Source organism: Typha angustifolia, chromosome 15 (assembly GCF_048772165.1).
Source record: "Typha angustifolia cultivar Huaian chromosome 15, ASM4877216v1, whole genome shotgun sequence".
Lineage (NCBI taxonomy): Eukaryota > Viridiplantae > Streptophyta > Magnoliopsida > Poales > Typhaceae > Typha > Typha angustifolia.
In genome coordinates, this window is record NC_133253.1 from 15,707,338 (window position 1) to 15,735,269 (window position 27,932).

The window sequence follows — 27,932 nt, forward strand, 5'->3', positions numbered from 1 at the left end:
GATAGAAAAAAGAAAATGTGGGGGTGTTTTCATAAATTTCCCAATAGTATAACGGGAATACATTTACAATCCGATCCGTTATCATCTCTATCCGTTTGTGCGACTGGCAGGAAAACCGGGAAGGGGGGAGAGAGAGAGAGAGAGAGAGAGAGAGAGTCCGAAAAGAAGAGGAAGGTGGAGTCATCACGATGCTCCAGTTAAGTTGCATTCCATCACCATCGTCGAGCTTCTTCTCCCTGGCTCTCAGTAGGAGGAGAGCAGCAACCAGAGGAAGAGAGAACTCTTTCACCTATCCCGTTCCTTGCCAATGCCTGCGGCAGCCCGATGTCGACGATAGAGAAACCACGAAGCAATCGAATATATGTAAGCCACACTTTTTCTGTCCTTGTAGGTGTTATCTTTTCTTTGGCTCGAATCACAACCTAATTTTTAAGTATCTCTAATTGGAAGATTGCATGAATTTACAGACCGAAGACAAATTAGCAGTCAAATGATTGGATTGGTAGATCTTTTACTGAGATTATCAAGATTTGTGTCAATACGATAACTCCTTGTGAATCGAAAAGCATCAGCTAATTCATATCTGAGCTTGTGATAGTTCATGTTTAGGTTCTCAAGCTACTGCGTTTTTTAAAATTGATTTTTTTTTTTGAAAAAAAAAAGTCCGTAGACTTTTCAATGCACACTTGGAATTACATTCAAATCTGGCAGTGGATTAGTCTACATAATTGATCTCGAAAGGCTAGACTGGCTAGGTTGTGAGGTGCGAAAATTGTTTAGTCTGCTCATGAAGGAAACATCGATATTGGGATATAAGTTCATCTACCTAATACTATCAGCAAACTAGCGAGGATATGGACCAGTCAACCATCTCATTCAGCTCGTTTACTTCTTTTACTACTATTGTGAGCAAGTCACTGAAGAGCCATGCATTCTGGGAGTTGCATCTGGAGGAGAGGTCTTTCAGGCCAGCCAAGATTGCCTTTTCTTCACAAATTTGAGCTTTTTGAAAGATGGTTATCACAACAAATATTGGCCAGCCTCTTATGCTTCTAAATACAGAGCTTTTTCATTCTCAAGAACTTGTCTAGATTGGTAACAGCGTTTGCCTGATGTCTGACCACAGGTAGTGACATATCTTCCCACTTTTATGGAAGGAGAAGCCTTGCATCTATAGCAGCACTTACTTTTTTGGTTCCCCAGCTTCACACAGCACAAGCGTAATTTCCTGTTTTCTTCTTCTTTTCAGTGTCTTAGCCTTGCATTTGCTTTCCTCGTACATCTGTTTATATTCCTATTTGTTTCCTCTGCAGGCAGTATCTTTTGTAAGTGGTAGTCCATTAAATCGTTATTGTCATGCATTTGATGTATCTCAGGAAAATACAACAAAAACAAACTATATCCTCGTCACTGCACAAACATATGAATACTTTCTCTTTAATCTCTTAACTTGAACAAGCTTAGTTGTATTTATAGAGGCTTCTTTAGTGGATTGACATATATGGATAAAATGAATCCATTGTGCTGTATACTTATTCAGTTGGACAAACATTACATTTTAATCCTCATACATGTTACTTTCTTGGAGTTCCCTAGCTTCCGATAAACATAATGGCAACCTTAAATTTAGTAATTTATTAGATGATAATCTGGTTAGTAGTATGATTGATCTGATTTATGGCAGCTGAAACAAAATCAAAGTTCTCCTGAAAGGACTTGAGAAACTAATTACAAGGTAAGATTTATAGGATCAGAAGACTAAGGAACATAAAGCTGATCGATGAAAAAATTTGGATTATCTTTATGGTCACAGCGGAAATTCCAAGGAGCATTGTATCCCACGCGCATTGTAACTCATAAAAGGAAGCTAGATTAATTCCAAAATGATCCCAGCTGGTAATGAAAGTCAATGGCCTTTAATTCAGTTTGAGGGTGAAAGTGAATCTTCAGTTACATCCTGCTTCTTTTCCCATTGTATCAGGGTCCTTATCCATCTGATCAACAGACAGAAGAAGCTGGGTTGAGGGGGCATTGTATCCTGTTACAAGTCCTAGTTATATGACAAGTTCTTTTAAATTTAATAGTTTCAACACTATCATGAGCAATGATGAAAGGTTAGTAGGGAAGAAGCTTAAGTGAAATCCTCTTTATTTTAACATTTTATCATGCATGCTCCTTATCATCTTATTGAAAGTATTAGAGACACCCAAAAGTGGACACCTTAAGAGTTAAATCCTTGTCCTTTTATCATCATCCCATATTAAGTAAAATAGACCAAAGAGGAAGTCCTCACCTATCTAATACTTTTTCAGCCTTGCCTGCAGTTGTGATGGATGTTAAGTTCGGTATGTATCCAGGTTTTAAGTCTTTGAGACAGACATCTTCAAATGCCTTGTGATGTCCTTCAGCCATCTGATGACTCTAGCACTGACAACTGAGTCCATAAATACTGCCAAGCGTGGAAGATAGACAAAATGGTTCCCATGCAAAAAGGGAAAAAGGAAAGCTTATGCAAAGCTGAATAGATCCTTGCTGAAGATAAGCTCATCCTAATTTTGTCCCCAAAGTTGACTTATCCAAACAATACATACTTGAACAACTAGTTTTGCTACTCCACAGAACATACTCTTGCCAAGCTAGACAGCACTTCTGAACAAGCTTGTTCTACCCTAACTACTTTCGAGTAAATCGTATCAAAGTGTTAATTACTTAAGTATGATAGGTATAACTCATTCCTGACTGGAACCAACAGGAATCTAAACTTAGTTTAACAAAGCTTTCTATGGAAATGGTTGTGATTTCGCCATTACATTGATTTAGAAACACTAAAAATAAAATATGATTGAGTATAGGTTGATCAAAACATTAGAGTTGATTTAGAACCATCTATTCCATGACAATACTTCGTCAAAAAGACATATGTAGAGTTTATGACAGATTGAAAGATGTATGATTTGACCTTCTTGGTGTCTGCCTCTTTACCGGGCCTTCTTTCTTTTAAAACATGAACTGATGGAAATAATCTTCTAAAATTCTTGCTTAGAAAGTTGCTGTGTCTATATGGCTCCAAAAGCATCTAGAATTTTTAAATGTTTTCCCTTCTTTTAAGATCTATTATTGTTAATTTGTAGGGATACATCATATGAAGAATCAGTTATTCGAAATGGTGTAAAGAATGTCATATCCAAGGCCAAGGCTGCTGGCATACTTCGTTTGGCTTTCCATGATGCAGGGACGTTTGACATGGAGGATAATTCAGGTTCTTGTTTCACAGAGTATTATTAAGAAGGTTTTAGTACGACACAAATTGTCTATATCAACTGAAATGATAAATTTTGCTTGAGATTATTAGATCAACTTCTGCAATTTTGTGTAAATTATAATGATTCTCCTTGGTAATCATTTGCAGGCGGTATGAATGGCTCTATAGTTTATGAACTTGACAGACCTGAAAATTCTGGTCTTAGTAAATCTGTAAAGGTACTTTGTCAGTTTCTTGCATTTGTTGGATCCTTCTGTTTTGTCTTAACAAGAATTGTAATTATGAATTCCTAGCAATAAGGCCTTGATTATTTGTTAATGATGATGGTGCCAACTATCTAATTCTACTTATTTTGCCAATTTACAAACTTGGTTTAACATTTAATAGGTATTAGAGAAAGCAAAGAGGGAAATTGACAACGTTCAGCAAGGTATGGTGTACACCATTAAAGGACAGGGTTCTTGGTTTTGGTCAATTTTGTCTCTTTTCTAATTGTTATGGATTTTAACTGCTAGTTTCTTGGGCCGACTTAATTGCTGTGGCTGGTGCTGAGGCAGTTTCACTATGTGGAGGGCCTACCATCCCAATTAGACTAGGCAGACATGATGCAAGGTGCAAGACTGCTTTTGTATTGTTGCTGTCTTAGAGATGCTATCTGTTAGCTTTAGTTGAGCTTTTGACATTTCAATCATGCTTCTTGTTCCTTGACTTGTTGGGATCTTTAAGTTTAGCAGATAACTGTTTACTTGCTCTCTTCTCATAGATGACAAAACTTGCCTTGTAGAAATGCTGATCCTGAAGGAAAACTTCCCCAGGAATCACTGGATGCCTCTGGCTTAAAAAGATGCTTTCAAAAGAAAGGCTTCTCGTGAGTTCCCCATTTTAACAACAGGCGTACCTGGTATTTCCATCAGTATATAATTAGTTGTTACATCTTGCAATGAATAATACTTGTTGATCTTATTTCTTGTATTTATGGAGGAATTCATTTCCTTGAATTGTTCTCCAATGCCACTTTCTTGATATGCAGTTCCATAGCTCTTATGCAGTCCATGTTCCTTAATTCATTTCATGTGTGTTCTATTTGGTTACCCACCTCCTACAGTCCCTAGAGCCTAGGGTACTCTTCCATTTCATGAAAAAGGTACATTTAATCAAGAATGGCCATGTTGGTTGGCACGACCCAATGCCAAGCCGTGCTGGTCTCTCTACCGATGCTGAGCTTTTTTTTTCTTAAATTAAAAAAAGTTATTACCTTCTCTCACACCAACTCTCTCTCTCTCTCTCTCTATCTTATCAAACTCTCTTCTACTAACTGATACGGACATTAGTGATATATTACACAAGCACATATAGAAAATTAGTCTTAAGTCAATTATTTTTATTATATATTTGTTATTTATGGCATTTAGAGTTATATTTGTTTTTTCACAATTGTTTAGGGTGTTATTTGTTTATTGTCATTTGTAGATCTATATATAGACCAATTCTATTTTCTTTCGAGGTTAATAAAGGAATATTTTTTTTAAAAAAAATCTCCAGAGGTGTGAAACCCCCATTTTTTTTTCTTTCTTTCACCATCATCGATCCTAGAATCCTAACGATCTAATTATTTTACATCACTAACTCTTTCTCTTATTAAACTTTTTCCCACTTTCTCTCTCTCCTACTAACTCTCTCTTATTAACTCTCCCTGAAAGAAAAAAAAAAAAAACTCTCATTCTCTTCCTGCCCCTCTCCTTCACCGACTACCACCTCTCCCCCTCTCCAACATTATTTTTTATCTTTTATTTTTCTCCACGTCTCTCTCTCTCCTTCTCTTCCTCTCTCTTCTTCCCTCCCCCTCTTATTGTCGTAACCCACAAACTCTCTCTTCCTCCCTCTCTTTCTCTCTCTCTCTTTCTCTCTTACCCATACCTGTCTCGAGCGGGATCAGCCAAAACTAGGATCCATGAGAAGAATACAGAAGGGCCTTTTTTTTTAAAAAAAATTTGTTCAAATTGAGGAAGTTTGTAACTAATGGTGCTTACAAGAGAAAAGCACAATTAATCAACTCATGCATTGATTTTGATTTTGGCTGTAATATGCTTCTGCTGTAGCTTAACAATATTAATAATGTCTTCTTTTTTAATATTTATTACCAAATCCTAGACAAAAGATGTCTCAGGTTCTCAAATCTGTGTTCATTTATCTATTATGTTCTGGACACCTGCAGTGAGGTCTGATTGTAACCTGTATAAATGATATGGAAAGCTTTCATTATAGTAGCTTAGTTTTGTCTTACAGAATTTCTTATTTGTGATTTTGGAAATTACATTTTAGTTCCTTCTCCCTAGTGTAGCTAATTAGATTTTTCTCTCCAGTGTTTCAGCATTCAGAGTATGGTTACCAATAAGTTAAGTTACAGGTTACCAGTTAAGACAAACTGTATCAGATTTAGCATTATGTTCTACCGTAAGAGCTGATAATTGCAGCTATATGGTCAACTTCATAGAGGCTTTCCATGTGCTGACTGAACTGCAACTAGAAACTTATCTTTTGCTCTTGAAGAAATAGATTCTGTTGTATTAGCTTATCTGGTGGTGCTGGCTAATTGTGGCATGTGTTGTTCCAAAATGATTTTCCCAGCACCATTCCAAGATGAAGTTATTTCTTTCCTGGTCCCATAAATGAGATTTTAACAAAAAGTATTAGTTCCATTAGAACTGTAGAGTACCATTATTACACAATAATAGAAAGATATATTGTGTTAACCATCTAGGGAGGGGAAAGAACAAGAGCAATCATATGATTATATGTCCCAAAAGATACATACCATCAACTTACTGAATATATATTTCACATTGCTAGCAAATTTTGACTATCCATATTATTCAGGGCACAGGAGTTGGTTGTATTATCGGGAGCACACACAATTGGTGGTAAAGGTTTTGGAAGCCCCACTACTTTTGACAATGCCTACTTCAAAATACTTCTTGACAAACCATGGACCTCTTCAGGTGAGCGGTTGAACTACATGTTTTTGTTGTTTTCATATGTTGCTACTGTAAAGCTTACTGCATTCTGATAATCCATATGTTGGATATGATATAGTTGCTTGAAACACAGTAATTGTTATTTTGGTGTTTGGATCCATGCACATTATCACTATCTAGTATTCTAGTATAGGAGAACGAGTGCACTAATTGCATGAACTATGACTGTATTTAAAACTTTTGTTGTAATTAGTCCTTTACCTTTTAGACTTTTAGTTTAGTCTTTTCTTTTATATTTCACTCTTATGGTATCACTGGTGACTCGTTCGAAGTTTTCTGAGAGCTAACATAATTTTCCATTGTTTTCCACAAAGCTGGCATGTCAAGCATGATAGGGCTGCCATCGGACCGGGCACTTATCGAAGATGATGAGTGTTTAAGGTTTTTCTGCACATCACCAGCTTTCTTTTGTTTTATCTATTACAGAGATAGATAAGAAGTAATTGATGAAAGGGATACTCATCATTTGCAGGTGGATCAAAATTTATGCAGGTGACCAAGTCAAATTTTATGACGACTTTATGACTGCCTACATCAAACTCGTAAACTCCGGTGCTTCATGGGAACCACTTAGGTAAGGAGTTTGTTACGATAAACCTATCTCCATAGCAAGAGCATGTTTTATTCTGTTTCTCTATCGTTATCATCATAACAAGAGCACTTTGTTATGTATAGGTCCACATGAGGTTACTGTTGAATTGGATCAGTTATCTTCTTATCCTAGTTGATTTGTCGTCTGTTACTACTGTCAAATAATGATAGAGGACCAATTTCTCTTCACTTGATGTGCCTGTTGAGAAACATGTAGCCTCTTCGTTATAAGCAATGAATTTGGACAGCATCTCTATACTAGTCGTTTTCATATCTTCTTATTGATGTTAGATTAAGTAGCACTAACTATACTTATCTGACACATTTATTATACGTATAATTGTGTATCACAATATTCCTGACAAGTAGGCATTGTAGAGTTTTGTTTTATTTTTTATGACAAAGAGTGTTTGGTGGGATTCGAAATTAAGAGAGTGACCTGCTATGATACCATTGGAGAAAAACTTTTTTATTTTTTATGACAAGGAGGTTTTGGTGGGTTCTGAAATTAAGAGAGTGATCTGCTATGATACCATGGAGAAAAACTTTTAAGTTACAAGAGAGTGGAGAATGGTTGATTTGAACTTTTGTGTCTAGTATCCAATGTATGTGCCATAGTCTAGAATGTCCTGCAGCTAACCTTGACACCTTTACGCTTTTCTTTTTTTTTCTTTATCAATACAGGTAACCTTGATTATTGCCAATATTAAGATGAAGTGCTGGTAAAACGATGCATGATTTCATAAGTGCAGTTTACAAGTGAAGGGAGCTTGGAAATAGAAACAACTTCCCAGAAGTATATGTCAAAAGAGCATATGGGAAAGGAAGTTGAAAGAACTCCAAATGCCAACAACTGCTTCACCACAACCCTCAATAAAATTTCTCATCCAAATTTTGTGACCCTTTTACCAGCAATGCTCAACTTTGCAATGGAAGGGCAAACATGGGATCTTTTAGCAATCAAATTGTATGAATGGAGATGTTGATATTAGGGTTTTTATGATATTACAGTAAAATTCACATGCAGAATGCATTTTGATAGTGCATTTCTCTTACTTTCTATGATCATTAACGACTCTAGAAAACAAAGTTGTTCACCAGCAAACCCCTAATAAGATAAAACTATTATATGGTGTGTCACATATTGTCTAATTTATATTAACATTTTATAAATTTTTAAGGTCCTTATTTGGAGTTTCATCTGGAGGCTTAGGAGTAGCCACAGTAGATTCCAATAAAGCTCTCCATTCAACTTTAAAGATCCAATCTAATTTATATCAAAACGATAAAAAGATCCAATCAACCACAAAATTAGGAATTATAATGCCTTGATGATGAGAAATTTGAATTTGAACGTACCAACTTCTAAAGTAGCATAAAATTTAGTCCTCTCTTTAATTCATTCTAGTGGGAATCTAATATATGCTCTCTTTTTCCTTTACCTGTGTATCATTAAAAGTACTCCCAGTGAGCTATAATTCTCCTCACATATATCCAGTTAGATGGCAAACCTACTCAATTGTTCATATGTCGTCTACATGGACAACAAGTAGAGAGAACAAACAAAGCTCCAGAAAATTTCAAATCATTCTTCCAGCAACAACAAAACATAGAAAGGAGGTATAATCAAACAGTCTCCCAAATAAGAACAACCCATAAGAACATTCTCAAAAAGAGAACCACCCACCTATAAGAAGAAACAGTAATTTATTTATAAAGAAGGTTGCAAAGATTACAGTCAGCCATCAGCCTGCAAAAGAGGGGGGGCTAAAGGGAGGGAAAAAAAAGGCAAACCAACTAAGGTTGTCCTGCCTGGCATGCTCAAGAATGTGCTGCCATAACCCCCCCAAGCCCCCATGAATCCCAGGCATACAGACTGCCAAAAGCAAACCAACCATACAAGAAGACCCACACAGACCCACTGACTCCTACAAACATTAAAAGTAAATAACCAAGAACCTTATACCAATAGAAACCACTCAAGATATGGATAGGAGACAACCAGGACAAGGTGTAAAAGTAGTGTAATCACAAGGACCAAGGCCAAGATGAGAGGAAAGGAAGCTTAGCCAAATTCAATGGCAAGCCAACAACCTCAAACAGATCCTCCCATAGTCCCATGCAAGGGAGAGATCTGCCAAAAAGCGAAATAGAAATTGGCCATTGGAGCTTGGAAAACTAGGCTCTCAGCTATGCCAAGAGCCAAAAACCAAGTCATATGTACTGTAACAATCTTCTTCTCCTCAGGAGAGGATATCACACCACCAGAGCTTCTCCTCCAGCAATCCTATGTCTTGTGCACTGATGAGGTTGCAGAACTGAAGGTTGAGCCCCTCCAAGGATCGCCCCATGTTGCCCAACAGTGGCACGCTCTTCTGGGTCACCTTGCAACAACCTGCAAGAGAAAGGATGCGAAGGAGGCTAAGCTGCCTCGCAGAGGCCAAGATCGCGACACCGTAGTCGGTGATCGCGCTTCTCGACATGTCGAGTTCCTCAAGGACACAACAACGATCTGAGATTTCCAAGACGCTGTTATCTGTTACATTCTTACAGCCATCGAGATTAAGTAACTTCAGAGTAGCTCCATGTTTCTCGGCCAGAGTAGTGATGGTCGTATCCGTGAGATTAATGCAGCCGCTGAGGTTGACTTCCACGAGCCCCGCCGCAGAATTCCCGATCAGAGGAAGAAGCCCGTCGTCGGAGAGACTAATAAAACCACTCAGGTCAATGGCCTCTAATTGAGGACACAGCTTGCCGACCAGAGCTAAGCTGTCGTTAGTAAAACCTGGGCAAGAACAAATCTTGAGCGATCGAAGAGACTTGCAAGAGGGGAGTTGAGTTGCAGGATGATTTATTGTGTCCTTGACGCCCAAGCATTTCACCAGTGATAGCTTCTTGATCTTTGTAACAACGAGGACGGCGAGAACGCCGATAAGAGTGACTCGGTCGCATTCTTCCAGTTGAAGAGACTCGAGTTCCGTCGCTTCTCCGGCGAAAGCTCTCATACCAGCATCCGTTATATAACAACACCTTCGTAGGCGAAGGTGCTTCAAGCTCGGGCAGCACTTGGCAATCGATCCGAGGGCCAAATCCGTAACCCCGCCGCAAGAATTGATCGCCAAAGACTTGAGCTTTTGCAACCGGAGGGCGTTCGCCATGACCCAGAAGCCCCTCTCGCCGACGTTCTCGAGGCGGCTAAGGGTTAGGTCGACGACGGCGTTGCCGTAGTAGCCGATGAAGCCGAGAGAAGCGTCGCCGATGGGCAGGCCTTGGAGAGTGATCCTGGCCAAGGTGGAAGACGAAGAGGAAACGAGACCGGCGATACCTTGGTCACCAACGAGAGGGCAATCCTTGATGGTTAAAGATCTCAACTTTCGGCAGTGACGACCTATGGCTTGCAAACCTTCGTTTCCCACATTAGCACACGACTCAATCGTCAGCGACGTCAAGTTAAGGCAATTCTGCGCGACGGCGATCAAGCCCTTGTCGGAGATCAGGGGGCATTGGCTGAGATCAAGCTTCTCCAACATCCGGCATCCCTTGGCGATCTCCGACAAGCCGGCGTCCGTGACCAACGGAACGCTCCAAACCGAGAGAACCCGAAGGGAGGGACAACCACTGGCGACGGCAGCGAGTCCGCAATCCGTGACGCCGCGTCTCAGGTTACTCCCCTCGACCGAAAGCTTGCGCAGACACCCGCGAGTAGCGATAGCCATGGCGGCGAGGCTAACATCGGTAGCCACCTCACCTTCAAAATCCCGGGTAAGAAATCCATCGCTCTCGACTTGCTCCTCTCCACCCTCTTCATCTTTAACGATGTCGGAAGCACGGATGGTAGTCAGAACCGCAAGCCACCGCTTGGACACGCAAGCGGAGGCGCTGCGCTCGCGGCTACCGGGGAGTCGTCGGAGGATTTCAAAAAGGATCTCGTTTGGAAGAGAATCCAAAGAAGAAGGCTTCTCCTCCTCCTCCTCCTCCTCCTCCTCCTCTGCAAAGAGGGCGAATCGAGGTTTCTTGTGAGCCGGGTGGTAGAATCCACGGAGCTTGGGAGCGGCAAGGAAGAAGGGAAGAACATCATTTCCTGAGGAAAAAGAAAAAAAGAAACACGATTTATCGAACGTCAGTATTATACACATATATAATAAAAGGAATCTAATTTCTTTACCTCCATAGTTGAGGAGAGCCGCCATGAGTGTAAACTCAGAAGGAAACACCAGCGGCGACGACGAAGACGAAGGTGGTTGTGAAGGAGAACAGAGGAGATGGGATGGATAGATATAGGAGCGAGGAAGGATTCATTATGGGATACAATGTCATGATGATATGTGGAGGTATATAAGTAGTACTTTTGTTGTGGGGACCACGAGGACTAGTACAAGTACCTATCCGCACCCACGTGATCGTTTCTCCCAGTTTGGCCAGGTGCGTTGCATTTGGCCCCACACCCCACACCCCTCCCACCGTCCCCCTTCCCCCCTGCCGGATTCCTTCCTTAATAGAGGAATTATGATACTCTTCTCTTCCTAGGCGCTCATCGGGTTTACGCGCACCTTTCTCTTTCTTTCTCTTTCTTTCTCTTTCTTTCATTTTCCACCCTATGTTATTAGAGAATTCACGACTCGCCTTTTACCTTGCAAATTTCCTTGACAAATTTTCGATTAGTACCCTATATCTTCTTTTATTTTCTTCTTTTTTCTTCCGATTAATAGTTTTATCTTTAGGAATTTTTATTATAGTCCAAAAGCGTACTTTTTTAAGACGTGTCCTGTCTTAACCCACATATCTAATATTTATAAAATTAACTCTAGTATTCTAATATTATATTTTTCTTAGTTAATGTCCTTTTATTTTATATATAAACCCAATATTTTCTACAATATGAATAAATAAAATTATTTTGTATCATTATTTGGCTTCCATTGGAGTAACAGTGATAAAATAAACAAGCGGCTCGGACTCGGCTCGACTGAAGCTTAAGCTAAATCTAAATTTTAAGCTTAAAATTTATTTCGAGTCGAGATTGAGCCGGAGCCGACTCACTCAGGCTCGACTCTATAAGTTCACTATAAAATTCAAAGTGTAAATCCCTAAACCCTAATTCCCCCAAATTCTCAAATCTTAATTTACGCGATCATGCTCTCCTCAAATCGCTGCCTTATTGTCCTCCCCCTTCACTGTCGGCAACAACGATAAGCTCAATTTCTCCTCCTCCAATTGTTAGCAAGCCTCGTCCTCCTTCTCCATCATCACAAGCTTGGCATCCTTTGGTCCTTCTCCTCCACTATCGACAAGCTCAGCTCCTCCTCCTCCTCCAACCATCAGCAAGCTCGACAAGCCTCCTCCTTTTCCACCAACGGCAAGCTTGGCCTCCTCCTCCCCCAACTGTCGACAAGCCTCCTTCTCCACCGTCGGCAAGCTCGACCTCCTTCGATCCTCCTCCTCCAATCGTCGACAAGCCTCCTCCTCCGTTGGACCCTCAATTTGATTGTCCTTTGTTCTAACTACACGGGTTAAAATTTAAACTTCAACTTAGGTTATGGCTTGGCTCGAGCTCGATTTGGCTCGGTTTGAATATTAATAATATGTTCATTTTATACTCGAGCTCAACTCAAGCTCGGTCTGGCTCGACTCAAGTTGAGCTCAACCGAGCCTGAGTACAGTTTGAAGGCTCGAAATTAATTTCGAGCTATATCATAGTATTTATAAAGAAAACCTTTTAATTTTTAAAATAGTAAAATTAGCTTACGTAAATTATGCATATTCACTATAAAAAAGCTGTGCATTTAGTATAGAAAATAAAAGTATTCAGGTTCAAAAGCCCAACCTTGCTATTATTAAAATCTAAGAGTTTCTTTTTCAAATAGTCTGCTCCTACCATGTAAAATTACTTCTAAATATGCTTGGTTCTCTCGATATTGAGAACCTATTTCAATTCCCAAAATAGTTTCAATACAATATAATATAATAAAAAATATCAAATTATAAAACTTCTTATCGTATAAATATTTAATACAATACGTACCTTTAAATAATACTAAGTTCTAAATTGGGCTATACCTTATAAGTGCCACAAATATATATACGTTTCTACGAACAATTTAATGTATTTATTGTCATAGTAAAGTTGGATCGAAACTATAGGTCAAATTCTTTGTCAAAAATTGGCTCGAGATCGTATCCTAACCATTTCTGATAAGATTGGTCCAGAGTAGCTCCAAATGAATTGGAAGGAGAATAGTGATCGAAACCAACGCATACAGTCTATCATGTCCGTTTTGTTGGTACTGTGGAAATAACATAAAAGTGTGGTGTTTGGTGGAGTAACCCATCGTGCTGTGTATATGGCGAAGGAATATGGGTTGCATACCGCACTGCCACCTCCGAGGACAAAAATCTAGGTGAAGTGAACAGCTCCTTTCCCGCCTTGTTACAATAATCTAAGATAAAGTGGAGAGCTCCAACCTTGGTGTGGTTAAAACTTAATACTAATAGGGCATTAATTCCTGCGTGGGAGTTTCAACGTCAAGTAGGTGCTGTAATAAGGTCAGATTCAAATCCCACGGACGCCATTGCTTGGGAATTGAAACCCTAGTATTTCTGCTCTATTGACTGAAACATGCATGGATTGTTAGACTATCACAAACTAATTGTTGATCCAGCTTTTTTAAATTCCACATATGTTGAGTGTGGGTCTTTGGCGAATCATGATAATTGTGGAAATATGCTTTATTTTTTTCTAGAAGTTTTTAAAAAAGTAAAAAATAATTTATAAAGAAGATAATCGGGTGACTGATTGGGCGGCCCAAGAATACTAGATTTGTATCCCAGGGTTGTGTTTTAGGGTCTACAAATTGTTCTCTCCCCCCACCCCACCCCACCCCCACTAACTTTGTAACATCCTTGTGTTTTGACACTTGTGGTGCCACCTTGTTTCCTCTTTAATCCAAAATTGGCTCACTTTGTCCTTCCTCTTTTCCTCACACGTCCAGACATACACCTAAGGGAAGAAAAGGGGCCAAAACTCAAAAGTGGAGGTGGGAGTAAGGAGTGGTACTACGTGCGACTACGTGGTGGAAACTGGAATCAGGAGTTTTATCTTCTCTTTATTCGTTCAAACAGAGACAATTTTGATCAATGTGGGCCATCAAATAGTATCCACCAATTCCTTTTTGTTGTTGTTGTTGTTGTTGTTGTTGTTGTTGTTGTTGTTTTATTCCACTGGCTGTTGTTGAACTAAGGATGAACAGTTCCAGACGTGATGGAAATTGGAATACTACTGTGTGGCTACGCAGTAGTAATACTTAAACATAAATAATAGATTGATGCTAATAAGAGCCGGTGACAATGAGAGGAGGAAAAAGTTTATGTTTATCCTTACATTGCCAATATCACATGAGAAAAGCTCTTATTTTGACTAACTTCTCCTTTAATAAATATAAACTAAGAGAAACATTTTGGGTCTCTTTATAGTGTCCTTGTTCAACGTTCCCAATGAATTGGATATCCCAATCATGGCAAATATTTAATTAGCTATTTAGTTTAAACAGTAAGTGCCACTGTTTTCTTAATGATACAACTATTTAATTAGCTATGTATGGTATCATATAAAGGGATTAAAGTTTAAAGACCACCACACTTTTTACTAGTTACAAGTTTTTTTAGTGTAAGCTTAATTTGATTAAAATTAGAGATAGTTGTTTATTTTACCCTCTCATTACTAAATTCACTATCAATAAAGTAGAGAATAATGAAGACTAATTTTTTTAATTAAAGGGAGGGAAATAGACATAAATAAAAGGATAGAACAAAAAAATACTTTGCACTACTGTAGTAAATTAAGATTATATTATGTTTGATTGCTAGAAAGTTAAAGAAAAAAAAGTTATATTTAGTAGGTAAGAAAATTACTTCTTTAATTTATTTTAACGATCAAATATCAAAAGTAATCTTTTTTTTTTTAAAAAAAAGTGAATAATTTAGTCTTTGTTCATTAAGAAATATTAAATATATATGCATATATAATATTCTATTAAGGAACAAAGAAAAAGAATATTCAGGTCCCCTGGCCTGAAATCCTATTCCAGTATCTTGCATGTATGTGGATGGGTGCTGCTATTAATTTAGTCAATGCATTGGATTTTCTAGAATCCCTTGTCTGCTTGTGTGTGTATATCCCTTAAAATCTTTAATTGTGCATAAAATATTAATAAAAGTATTGTTGGGCTATCTCATCTAGTATTGTTGGGTCAATTTAATCAATTTAATAAAGTAAAGATAATCTGGTTATCTAACATCAAATATTGTTGGGTCATCTCATCTAGTATCTAATAAAAGATTAAAGTAAGGAAAATCTAAGTACTGAGTATATAAAGTAGAATCCATATTACAATCAAAATTGAGGAGTGGATTAGAACTTGGGCAATGATGTTGTTATACATGCTTCATGGAGTACATTCTTTGTGAGCTAACAATGCTCTTGCTTTCCCAAAACAAATGATTTGGCATTAGCTAATGCAAAATTATGCAACCCTGACACCTCCAACAAAATTGAGAAAATAGTTTAAACAACTCAATAAAGGAAGAGAAGCTAAAAGAAAGCACTTTTAATGAAGTCCACTGCACTTTAAGACCTTTGTCATTTGTATATCTCCAAATGCTCCACCCCACATTGAAGCAATGGGCCTGCAGTCATGAGGGATGATAAAAGCTAGTGAGTTGATCCATTCATCGAGCAGTGCAATAGTAACTTGTCCATAGATTTTGAAGCCTCATGTCAAAAAAGACTCAAGTGAGATCAATAATTGATTGTCAATGGTGCAGTGCAATCTTGATAGGGGGGAGCTCCTGCAACAAACCTCCAGATAAATATGTTCAATCCTAGGCTATGAAGCTTTATAGCTCCAGAAAGTATGAGAAGTCATTGATCGCATTATAACAAAATAGCCTAAGCTTCACTATAGAATACATTCTACCTATGCTATAAAAAAGAATGTCTTTTTCCAAAACAAATGATGAAAGGGTGCTCACAGAAAAAGAGATCGCTAAAGAAGGAGAAGCTGAAGAAAGCAAAGCACTTTAGTGAAGTCCACCTGCCACCTTAAGGAGTTGAATTTATATCTCTGAAGGCTTTGTCATTTATATATCTACAAATGCTCTACCCCACATTGAAGCAATGGGCAAGTCAGGATAGATGATAGAAGACAAGGAGCCAATCTATTCATTGAACTGGTTATTGTCTTGCTTCAGGCCAAGGCTGCAGTGAAACCAAACAACTCTAGCAAATGGGCAGTGCAATAGTAAATGGTCCCACATATTTCAGAGCCTCAAAAGATGAGTGGGATCATTGGGTGATTGCTGGTGATGTAGCAATGAAGATTTCTAGAGCGTGCAGTAAGCTAATTTAGTTGAGAAATTGCTAGATCGTCTAGGGAATAAACTCTTGATAAGATCTTGATTCCAGTCATGCCTTAGAGAATGAGGTCTTTTACACTATTAATGCTGGGAATCTCCAAGAATGGTAGGGAGAGGCAGCCGAGGATCATGTACCGAAAGAATGAGAGCAGCGTTGCCTACCATGCATTTGACATTAGATCTTAAGGACTCCCTCAGACTTAAGATTAAAGCCCATACCCACAAGGGGTGATGCCTAAGTTTGGCTTCCCAGAAAGAGGTAAGAGGAAAGTGTTTTGCTTCTAAGAAATTGGTACGTGGGTTTGGCTTAGTTATTAGAGAGGAGTCTTCATGCTAACTTCATATTCAAACTCTTATTTTACCAACTCCGTCTTAACGGATTCTAAACCCTTCGTTAGTAAGAGGACGGCAAAGAAGGCCCCAACTTCTTTTAAGTAGATGGGAGATGATCAGGAGTTGCCTCTCCACCCCCAGTGCCTCTCATCAACTAGGTGGTTGAGAAAGATAGATGCCTTTATGAAGTAGTTGTTGTGCAAATACTCAAATGGGTCAAATATCACAAATATGAATAGTGAAGGAAACCTAATGCAATGTTGGGGAAAAACTCTAAAGAGGTGTTAATGGTAATAGAATACACTAAATAAGTTCTAATCACTGATTAAATACCTTAATATAAGCAATCACCAAAATGAAAGTAATAGAGACAATAAAGAGAGAGACAATATTTATGTGGTTCGGCGATGTGCCTACATCTACGGGCGAAGCAATCTTTTTTATTTTACAAATCCCTCACTTACAAAGAGTTTAATAACTCTAATCACTTTCAATACAATGGTGGCTCAACCCTCATAAATATTCTTCCAACTACCAAACCTTAAAAACACATTTTAGTATTTATAGGCAGGTTCAAATTTGGGGTTTTTCTGCATCATGTTCGAACGCCCTCGGGGGCGCGTTCGAATGCGCCTAATATCAATGCAGCAGAACCAAAGGGGCGTTTGAATACAGGAGGGGTTGTTCGAACGCCTGCATCACAGACTGCTCTCGGGTTGGATTCGCATTCGAACACGGTTGGGCCGTTCGAACGCCTATATCAAAGGTCGCTCTCGGGTTGGTGTTTGCGTTTGCACGCTACTATGCCATTCGAACACCTGCATCACTGCCATCTATTTGGAACCCGTGCTCGAACGCCCCTAGGGCCCGTTTGAACGCACTGGCACAGAAAAAAAAAAAAGTAATGTTTTAGACACCAAGGAACCAAAAAGCAGTAATTGAGGTTAACATATAAGAAAAAAAAAACCTCATTTGACTTTAAATTCTAGTCTCCTTAACCTAAAAACTACTAATTTAAGATTATTACAATCTTTTGACTTCATAGTTATTTTAACTCATAAAGTAAAAAGACAATGGCATCGATTTAATTGGAACACCGTTAAATTTTTATTATATTAAACATGCAAGCAAAATGCATGGCATTTTTTATAAATTTTCCAAAAATTTTATACACATCTATAGGAAAGAAGTCTAGCATTTTTTAAAAAAAATTTAGCACTTTATGGTTTAGTATTAGGAGTTTTGCAATTTAATTATATTTAAATTTCTAATTGTCAATAATGAGTTCATCTGACAATATATGTATATATATATATATATATATATATATATATATATATATATATATATATATATATATATATATATATAGCATAGAAAACATGGTAGCATTTTGCAAAACTATTGCCTATCTATCCAAGCACTATCCTGTTTCCATTGGAATTAGTTTAGCAAACTGAAAAAGGTCTTCAAATAGTGAGTTAATGCCCCCCAACAATCTATTTTTTCCCCCCCAACAATCTATTTTTTCTCTCTTTATTTTCTTTATCTTCTTTATTTTCCCACATTAACATAGAAGTATATGCTCCCAAATTATATATATAGGTAATAATTATATGGATGAAATGCATCTGTACAGAGTTGCACCTACAACAAAGTTTATATATATTTTTTATAAATATAGTGGGCATAAAGGTCTGACTATGTATGCATGCACCTAAACTAGCCTCCTTCAGAACTCCCTCCTCATCTGCATCTAGTCCACTAGCAAGTTCTTGTAACTAAGGTTCCAAGTATACACCGTTGGAAATTAATATGTAGACGTGCCACTGACAAAGCCCATCATGAGATTTATTTCTTCTCACTTGGTTGTTTGATTCTTAAACAAAAAAATTATTTCTCTCTTTTATAGATCCTAAGTCCGAGTTTGTAAGCTAATTATATGTTTAACAACAACTAAGCAAAATATAAGCCCCCCAGAGTATCTGTGAAGGATTCCAAGACCATGGTCTCTATAATGAGATGGTAGGAATTGGTTGATGTAATCTTCTCTTTTTTTTTAAAATAAAAAAAGGCAATTAAATTACCTCAAAATGCATGAGGTATCTAAAGGTGATACTTATTGTGTTCCTAACAATAAGTTAACCCCATATTGATGAGAAACTCTCTTTTTTCCTACCTAAATTAGCCAACCAATTTTCTGGCTGGTTAATTAAAATAGTGGGTAATAAGGGCAACCGAGAAACGTGAAATAAGATGGAGAAGATTTTTTTTTTTATTTTAAAAATAGTGTTTTGGACGCCAAGGAACAAAGAAGCGGTAATTGAGGATGTTAATAAGAACTTCATAATCCATTTTGATTGCAATCTTAAAAAGATTGAGGTTTCTCTAGCTTTGAGTAAGGCTAATTTGAGTCCTCTACATAGGAATGACCCTAAGAAATAGAGGAGAACCATCTCTAGCTCTACCGAGGAATCTAACCCTAGCTTTAGAATCTCGAATAGAAAAGGAGCCATCAAAATTGATCTTGATGATATCGTCGATAGGAGCCTTTGATCTTGCCACCGCACAAGTAGGCTTGGGTTTTTTGGTGTTCTTTTGATCATACTAAGAGAAGTCGAGACCGTAGTAGATGATCTATAGAGGATTTGCTTCGAGTTGCTTTATTTTTTCTTTGGGAAATATGGTCATTTCTATTATCATTAGCTCCTTCAAGGATCTCGGAGCCCTCATAACCGAAGTGCTAAATTTTGAACTAAATATCTAGATATTGTTCAATTCCCTTCCACATCTTACAAACCCTACCACAAGTGAATGATAGATGGCAAAGGAGAGGATGTGCAACCAGACTCAAAATTAGTATTAAGCCCAAAAAGGGAGGTAAAACACTAATTTGCTACGATTAGCACGTTGATTTGTAAGTATAAAATACTTACCCAAAACATAATTCAAAGCATCACAACTAAAGGAGTTAGCTTTAATAACAACTTGAATATCATCAACAAACATAAGATGTCATCATTTAACTGAAACCCATCAATTAAGCCACTGTTCATCTCTTCATTAAGCACGGCAAGATAGAATTATAGGAGTATATTATCACTACTACAATACAAGCTAGACCTTAGACCCTTGGGCACAGTAACTACAACCTCAGATAACTCTTCATATAGTGGGTATAAGTAGGAAACCCAAATCTGGCCTTATCATATCATGAAATAATAGTCTATCTTGGGGAATACTGTCCTGATTCATGCAACAAGCAATCCTCCAAAAAGTTTAATATAGAACTACAATGTGTACAGAGGAAGAAAAGGACACAAGTTGTCCAAATCCAGCTGGTGGATTACAGAGGAAGAAAAGGAGACAATGTGTACAGAGGAAGATTACAGTGCACCAATCTGTGGTTAGGCTATCTTTGTCTGTTACTTTTGAATCATTATATAGATATACTGAAGGGAAATAAAATTTAAAAAGTATATCCTAGATGTCATATTCAAGTAGTTTAACTACACATGCAGCTTTGAAAGGTCAAGCCAATATCATAAATCAGAATAGGTAATCTATCTGCAATTGAGCAGATAAAAGGTCACTACCTGAATCTCCAACCAAGATCACTTCACATTTTTCCCAAGATCACTAATGCCAGTGATCCACAATTTGCTAATCCATAACAATATAAAATGAAAATTCTCTTCTACCAGATGAGATAAGGTTAACAAGCCAATAACATAATGAGATGATTTGATATTTGATGTATGAACTACATAAGGATTTTGAGAATAGCATAAAAATTACAATTGCTCCTGAAATTCCCCATCCAGTCTGCAGTAACACAAATTTAAGAAAATCTTTCACCTAGTCAATCATACATCCCCTCCTGCTCCCAGACATCCACAAGAAAATCGACCATTTCCTGCAACATGAGAAGCCAACCTAAGCAACAACCTGATATTGAAAATGGCGACTTAAATTATAGTAAAACAATCTATTCATAAGGTCTTACAGATAGAGGGATCGGCTGAGGAAATGGCTTGCTGGTCCCAAGCAAACTCTCATAAGTCGCATTCCAACTGCACCCACAAATGCCAAGTAAATTGCATCTCAATATATGGGAGCATGGCTTGCGCAAGATAAAATATCTCTTGATTTTAATCGAACCAAATGATGAAGTAGTTTGACATACTATTACAGGTAGCCCCTCTACTAGCACAAAGGAAATAAAAGAGTAAAAAAAAACAACAATTGTTGGTGGTGGCTGAAGGTATTCCAAAAAGGATGAGACCATTGACAAACTATAAATGCCTGAAGGCTTCAAAATTGCTCCAACTTGAACACAAGGTTTCAGTGTTACATCTCATATCAATATACTTGTCAGGCAAGCTTACATATCAGTAAATTAAAAACTGGAATACAACCTGGTTCACTACTAGTCAAAGATCCCTCTCTCAAGGGTTCAATCATTGGTGGATCAATAAATGTGAGCAGCCTGAATTTTCTCTCAATAGGTTGGTCTTTAATGGGTTTCCAAGTCTTATGGATTCATCCAAGGTTCAATCTAAACTGGTGTGGAAATTCCAATGTTTGCTCATACTATTAGTTGGTTAAGAAACAGAAACTTGAACCAAGCTAATCCAAATTGAACAAAGGACTGAAAATAATAATAGTATGGAATTAACATTTAATTGGGGCTGATGGCTGCATCAATATTTCATTTCCTTCTATAAAAATGCAAATGACAAATCTGTGAGCTTCAATCACTCGTTAATACTTCATGAAGCATAATGGCATCTTGCTTAGTTTGCACAAGTATTAATGTTACCAGACAACTATAGTAAGTTAGTACCTTCATGTTCCTCATTTGATTTTTATAACTTTTGTTATGCGGCCACTTCTCAAAACTACGAAGCCATGTTTGCTTTAAGTTTAGGGACCTCCCATAAACTAGTTTAGGGACCTCTGAACTAGTTTAGGGACTCCTAAACTAGTTCAGTAACTAAATAATTTTTTATCTTTTCCACATCTAAATAAGTTTACTCTCAAAAAATCAGGACTAAAAAATGAAACTATCTAATCAAGTTTGGGACTTAGTCTCAAACCAAATAAGACCTAATATAATAGTATATTCCTCGTTTAATTCTCATAACTCAACAGAAGAGAGCTTTCATCATGCTCAAAATCAGAAAGTGAATTATAAAAAGGGTCTACAAAAACCTAACTATAAGCCTTGTGCAAGGTGACCAGATTAACTGAACTCCAAACTTAAGTCTCAAAATAGACAAGATAGCTTAAAATTTCATTGTTATATTAGCATTCTTTCCTTCAATTTCTTGCTTATAAATGATAGTCCAATAAATGTTCAAAAGCTTCAATTTTTGATTGAATTGATAAATACACTAAATCAATTAATGTGCATGAAGACCACATTTTCGTGACATAAAAGATAACAAATTATTAATGTGAATTCCCTAAGCCTCTTCTTTCATATCTTCCATAGATATGCAAATGTTACAAAGGTTCAAATGTTGCACACCTTGTGATAAATCTAATTACAAACAAAAGCAACATTAAACAGTATATCTTTGTATTGTTTATGTATTTTAGGCTTTCTTGAGAGAAAATCTCTTAAAGTAATCTCCTATTTGTCCAGTTCAGCTTTTCAAGTCATAAGTCAAATACTCACATAAGTCTCACTACATAAGGGTTTAACATCATTGGCTACATGATAGCAACATAATTTTAATATCTAATGAAACAATATGAAGTATATATCTGCTTGCTTGTATAAGAGGTATACATTCATGGTTTCTTTTGGTGCTGCTAACATATATAGTCTATGTCTGATGAAAATGTGCTGCACTTTATACAGATTTATTACAGGTAATGAAGTTTCAAAAAGCCTGTTGACTTACTCTTTCTCAGGTCAAAACCATATTACTATTTTCTAATAGACATACCTTAACCTCGGCTCCTGAACTTGTTGTGACCTAGTGTCAGGCCTTCTGTTTCCAATCCATTGCTGTCTAGTGTGATTCCAGAGAAGAAGACCTACAGTTCAAATTAAAAGTGGTTAGAAATTCTAGATCAGCAAAAATTTCTTTTCTAATAAACCAGTAAATTTTCCTTTTCTACTCCTTCTCGTGCTAATCAAATAGAGAAAGCAGACCAATCTAACATAATTATGTCAAAGAAGAGAAATACATTTGTAGCAGATTTGAGAAATATTTCCCAAAAGTATTCAAAGATTCTTTGTATCATTGTCCCCATTTACACAAAATTAAGTGATTAACTGAATATTTCTAACCAGGGAAGAGAGAGAGAGAGAGAGCTCCCTGGATAATGAAAAATGGAAAAAGATAATTGTAGGCACTTAACTTACTGGGTTCTGTAAGCAAACAATCATCTCTATAGGGATATAACAAGAGCAATAGTAAAGAGTGATAATAAGGAAAAGTTTGTTATCCCTTTCTTATCGAATGTAGATAAACCAACTGTGAAACAATTTAAATAAGTGCCAAAGCCAGAAAACAAATATCAAATTAGAATAAGAAATTAGCTCTAGAATTTGTTCTTCAAGAAGGTAAGGCAGACAACCCTCTTTTTGTGTTCATATATATGTCAACAAAAAGAACATAAAGTATGCAAACAAGTAAATAAAAAAATAATGAAGACTGCGCCATTGTTAACCTTAAGGAGATTGACAATATTCAATGGATAGTTAAAAAGCAATTACCATGGTTTACAAATTCTGGAGGGTTACTGCTGCTTGCTGCTCCATGTTGGTCAAGGGGTTGTGCCGATGTACTAATTGAAGAAATACTCCGTTGAGATTGAACTGCACTGTTTTCCATCTCATAAGTGCTCGTACTCCAGAAGTCCTCAGAAACACTGGGCTTTTTTACTGTTCGACCTTGAATTTTTAAACCCTTTGAAGGCTCATCTACTGCAGTTACTGGAGTGGGCTTAGTACAACATCCAAGACAACCTCTGCTCTGTTACAAACCAGGTTTAACCATGTAAACGATTAGCATCCGCTTCCTCAGATAAGATCCAGTGATTAGTGACATACTAACGGAATGAAGAGAAACTTGTTTGAAGATATCTACTAGCTCAGTTTGCTAAAAAGGCTGAGGCACCTATATTAAAGTATTAAACATTTGCTTCATATGGCAAGTTTTCATATATTGAGAGTTTGACATAAAATAATTTACACGTTAATATATAAATTGCCATCAGATTACATAAAAAATTTCCCTATCAGTATATCCGTTAACCTTCAGCTGGTTAAGAATAGTTTCCCCAAAATATAATCTAGCAAAACAGAAGGAAAAGAATGGAACACCAGAGAGGCACTGTCTTCCAGAAAGGGAGCTTCATTAACTATTATTAATCAAATGACCATATAATCTTAGCCTTGAAACAATGGAAGTAAAGTGGTCCTTGCAAAACTTGCCTACTGCATACTGCAAGTCAACATGATGAATGATAATTTCCAGTTCACCAAGAGAACTTTGACAAGTACACAAATAGTGAGAGAAAACAACAAATAAATAGCATGACAGCATATCTGTCATTGTTTTCACTAAAACGACAAGGCCAGTACTTTCCACAATCTACATAATAACATTTTTATTTTTATATTCTATGTAACTTCAACAACTAGGCTCATCAGTAATATATTGTAGCCAATAGTAATACACAAAGTAAACAGACAAATGAAGAACAACCAACAAAAGAAATAAGCTAACATATCTGTCGTACACTTTATGAGAAGCCAATGTATCTGTTGTGCACTTTACACAAACAAGAGCAATTTCCTAGACTACAAGTCAAAGCCAAAATGTGTATAAGAGTTAGTTTTCTGGAGTCCATTAAATATCAAACTGCTCCAAAAAGTCCCTCTGTCCCTAAAAATTCTCTATTTATTTGAACTAACTCATATGACCACCACAAAGTAATGTTCACTAGATGGATAGGCTGCAGCATATCTTTTATCTATTATAATTTGTCAACTTTGATATTGTTTCCTGATGCATTATTACATGATTTGACTTATCTTTATGGCAAACGAGCAACTATAGCTAAGTTTCAGCGGAAGCATTTCCTACTTGACACATTTGGATGATTTGCGAAAACACTGAAGCCTATGGAGTAACCACCACTACCCATGGCAACAAATATCTGCATGCAAGTATATGTTGACTACACATTTCATGTTAGACAAAGATTAACATATCTAGCATTATGAAGATAGTTAGATACTCCATAATCTACCACAAACAATCAAATAGAAGATGCTAATGGAGCTATGGAAGTACACAAAATGTCTTCAGTTATACATCTAAAGTACACAAAATCTTTCTTCCTCCTCGTCATCTAGGGCATGCCGGCAGCAGAGATGGCATGGCCAGGTGTGTGGCCACAATATTGGTGAGCAATGGAGGCTCAATGATAATGGCTTGAAATGCAGTTAAGTCTCCCTTCTCTCTTTGTATTTCCCCTCTTTAGGATTTTCTTGGTTGTCAAAGTAAAAACATCAACGTAAATAAAAAAATATCTTAAATTGGAAAATTCCAACAAAAAAAATGAACAGGCCCAAGTAAATCTTGGATCAGATCTACGGAAAGAAAATAACAGCACGGTGCATCAGCACACTACATGCTGCAATATGTGTCATGTCAGCTGCGAAACCTGTGCCAACAGCAAAAAAGATCCTTGTATCCAATAGCCACTTTACCTTACAAGAGCAATTGTTCCTGTTTCTTACTAAAAGGTTTCAATATGATGTTATGCAAAGAAATCCTTGTATCCAATAGCTACTTTACCTTACAAGAGCAATTGTTCTTGTTTCTTACTAGAAGGTTTCAATATGATGTTATCCACATAAAAAATAAGGAACCTATACTTGCCAAGACAAAATAAAAAAAATTGAAATAATGCAGAGCAGTAGCATCCTTCTACTTTTTGTCATTGAAACAAGTAAATTTAAGACCGTAGCACGTGTGGGTCTATTGCATGGATAACCCAATAAAGCCCTTATTTATGTGTATATCCCTCTAATCAAGTTATTTTTTGCTAAACAATAGTTAAAGACCTAACAATTAGAAGTACAATGACATTTGTACATATACATCTCCCCAAGGAGTATGTTGCATGCATCTTTTTACTTTTAATGGTTCAGTTTAACTAATAATTGACAACTAATAATATGCAACAACAAACTATGTGACAACAAAAAATATGCAGGCTATGCATACAAGAAAAAAAACCTAAGGATTTTGAGAGTATATACAAATAGTTATCAGAATTAGGCAGGCATTCATCCTGCTTAGTGGTCGAGTCATTCGGTTACTGGTTCAACTAGTGGGTCACCCGATCAAAATCCTAGTTTATTTATAATTAGATATTTAATAGAAATTTAATTCTCAAAACTAAAAGATATCCATAAAAGCAATCGAATTGTATTTCTTCCATTATTTAACTAATATTTAGGTTTAGGTATATCAAATCATATGACTTGTTTCAAATTGTATCTTAATTACACTTTTAATTTTTAAAAATATAATTACTTTTATTAAACTAAATTACCCTTAGGATAATAATAGAATAGTTCAATATTAAGGACAATAAGGTAATTTAAAAAAAGAAGAGCAATCCAGTCAATTCGCAAAAACTCATCCAGTTGCACGGTTTGCTGGTTGAACCGTCGGGTCAACCGATTTTTACTAGATCAATTGTATTTCTGGTCCGATAATAAAACCAAACCAACTTATTGGTCAGATCACCGATCCGACCGCTTGGACAGGTCAGGTCCAGTTATGATAACTATGACATAAAGCAATATCATTTAGATGCGTATACATGTAATAAGAAATTTAGAGAGGTATAATGCAAAAAAAGGTTCCTAGATTTTTATGACATCCTACTCAGGAAAGACCAAATTTTTTGATCTTACACCAGGGAAGGAACGCCATCTTGCCCTGACAATCTCCATCAACGGTCTCTTTGCTATTTGCAGATATCTCACAGCCAACCCCATTAATGAGAAAATTGATCTAATCGGCAAGCAATACCTCATCCTCACCAGTAACTATAAAATCCTACCAACCAAATTCCACTGGGGAAAATAGCAACAAGAGAGAACGCCAGAGAGAGAAATCTAACAAGTTGGAATCTTGGGATGGTTTGCTTAGAACCAAAGCAATCCCCAAAAGCAACAAGAGGAAGAACACGGAAGGAAGAGATCTGAAGGAATGATTACCCCATGCAAACCAGAAGCTGGCCGATCCAGGCAGAGAAAGATGTGATTCTGAGGTGCATCTAGCATCTAACCCCTCATCCAATCCACCCCCACCGCCACTGCAACCGCTCGAGCCCCTCAGGAAGAGAAAGGCTCAAACTTGAATCCTGGAAGCAACAAAAAGGCAAATAAATATGGAAGGATTCATATAATAAGGCATCAAATGGATTATTAAGGAACCCTAGAGAAGGATTGGAGAAAGAGGTATCTAACCTTTCCCTCCCTTCCCGAATCGATCAGGCCACGAGAGCTCGAATTGAGGAAGAAATGGAGTAAATGGGGAAGAGAGAGGGGGGGTGGAATGGGAAAGGGCTTTTTCACTTTGTCCTTTGGGCTTCTATTTGTCCCTTTGGATGGTTGGTAGGGTTGATTGGTTTATTATTATTTTTTATTATTTATTTATTTATTTACCAGCCAGTGATATAATTTACATAGTAACGGTAAGAGGACATTTTTGTAGGAAATTTTCTAAAAATAAGAGAAATATTTTATGAATTTTTTTTAAAATTTTCCTAATTTTAAACTTTTTTTGCAGTAATTTCTCATTTACTTAAAATGAATTTATAGTTGCTCCAATAATAATGTCTTTTTTAATTAGGTAAAAATCAATTATTTTGTGTCTCATTTTGAAATAATGATATTAATGAGATAGTACTCGAAGCCTCAATTAGCTAAATAGACGCATATTGTACGAATATTTTCGGGTTCAAATCTAAGCTATGGATTTAAGTATCGACTTATCTCGATCTATATCGTTGAGACAGAATATTTGTCTTTATAGTTTGTATTATCTCATCGAGCATCATTGGAACCTAAACCTACTTTAACGAATCGATCAATATGGCTGATTTGATCGATCCCCAATTTTAATCATCTAAAACGTACTATTTTTTTTTGGGCACTCTGAAACTCATATTTAGAACCTTGATCTCAACACTGTCAATTTAATTGAGACATCGCTTAAGTTAACACATCTCATTATGAATTCATTAGGAAAAAA

General features: G+C 36.9%; 3 protein-coding genes across 8 annotated transcripts; 1 reads left to right on the forward strand and 2 right to left on the reverse strand.

The window, feature by feature from the left end:
• Positions 1-105: 105 nt before the first annotated feature.
• On the forward strand, positions 106-7,943 carry LOC140779384 (putative L-ascorbate peroxidase 6). Of its 5 annotated transcripts, none has more exons than XM_073124416.1 (11): positions 106-363; positions 1,127-1,220; positions 3,132-3,259; positions 3,410-3,480; positions 3,650-3,692; positions 3,778-3,874; positions 4,047-4,130; positions 6,140-6,261; positions 6,612-6,678; positions 6,770-6,871; positions 7,573-7,943. In XM_073124416.1, exons 1-11 carry the CDS (start codon positions 189-191, stop codon positions 7,574-7,576), a joined length of 987 nt encoding a protein of 328 aa, XP_072980517.1. In that variant the 5' UTR covers positions 106-188; the 3' UTR covers positions 7,577-7,943. The 5 variants fall into 5 exon arrangements, with proteins under 5 accessions (XP_072980517.1, XP_072980515.1, XP_072980516.1 ...); XM_073124414.1 differs by having other exon boundaries at positions 7,641-7,943; XM_073124415.1 differs by lacking the exon at positions 7,573-7,943 and adding an exon at positions 6,973-7,551.
• A 635-nt stretch (positions 7,944-8,578) lies between these two features.
• Positions 8,579-11,189, reverse strand: LOC140778416 (EIN3-binding F-box protein 2-like). The gene is made up of 2 exons (XM_073123116.1): positions 11,054-11,189; positions 8,579-10,969 (listed from the first exon to the last, which is right to left on the reverse strand). The coding sequence occupies exons 1-2, from the start codon at positions 11,076-11,078 to the stop codon at positions 9,132-9,134; spliced, it is 1,863 nt and encodes a 620-aa protein (XP_072979217.1). The 5' UTR covers positions 11,079-11,189; the 3' UTR covers positions 8,579-9,131.
• A 9,122-nt stretch (positions 11,190-20,311) lies between these two features.
• Positions 20,312-27,283, reverse strand: LOC140779599 (uncharacterized). Of its 2 annotated transcripts, none has more exons than XM_073124755.1 (6): positions 27,146-27,283; positions 26,894-27,039; positions 23,366-23,619; positions 22,590-22,680; positions 20,639-20,705; positions 20,312-20,548 (listed from the first exon to the last, which is right to left on the reverse strand). In XM_073124755.1, exons 2-6 carry the CDS (start codon positions 26,950-26,952, stop codon positions 20,495-20,497), a joined length of 525 nt encoding a protein of 174 aa, XP_072980856.1. In that variant the 5' UTR covers positions 26,953-27,039; positions 27,146-27,283; the 3' UTR covers positions 20,312-20,494. The 2 variants fall into 2 exon arrangements, with proteins under 2 accessions (XP_072980856.1, XP_072980855.1); XM_073124754.1 differs by having other exon boundaries at positions 23,366-23,624.
• Between the last annotated feature and the right edge of the window lie 649 nt (positions 27,284-27,932).

Coding starts and splice junctions, on each gene's coding strand:
- LOC140778416 (XM_073123116.1), bottom strand. CDS start 11,078: ATGGCGGCTCTCCTCAACTATGGAG. Junction 10,970..11,053: donor GGCTCTCCTCAACTATGGAG/GTAAAGAAATTA, acceptor CTTTTTCCTCAG/GAAATGATGTTCTTCCCTTC.
- LOC140779599 (XM_073124754.1), bottom strand. CDS start 26,959: ATGCTAGATGCACCTCAGAATCACATCTTTCTCTGCCTGGATCGGCCA. Junction 23,625..26,893: donor CAGCTTCTGGTTTGCATGGG/GTAATCATTCCT, acceptor GGTTTGTAACAG/AGCAGAGGTTGTCTTGGATG. Junction 22,681..23,365: donor TCCAGAATTTGTAAACCATG/GTAATTGCTTTT, acceptor TTTGAACTGTAG/GTCTTCTTCTCTGGAATCAC.
- LOC140779384 (XM_073124414.1), top strand. CDS start 189: ATGCTCCAGTTAAGTTGCATTCCATCACCATCGTCGAGCTTCTTCTCC. Junction 3,260..3,409: donor TGACATGGAGGATAATTCAG/GTTCTTGTTTCA, acceptor AATCATTTGCAG/GCGGTATGAATGGCTCTATA. Junction 3,693..3,777: donor AATTGACAACGTTCAGCAAG/GTATGGTGTACA, acceptor TTTAACTGCTAG/TTTCTTGGGCCGACTTAATT.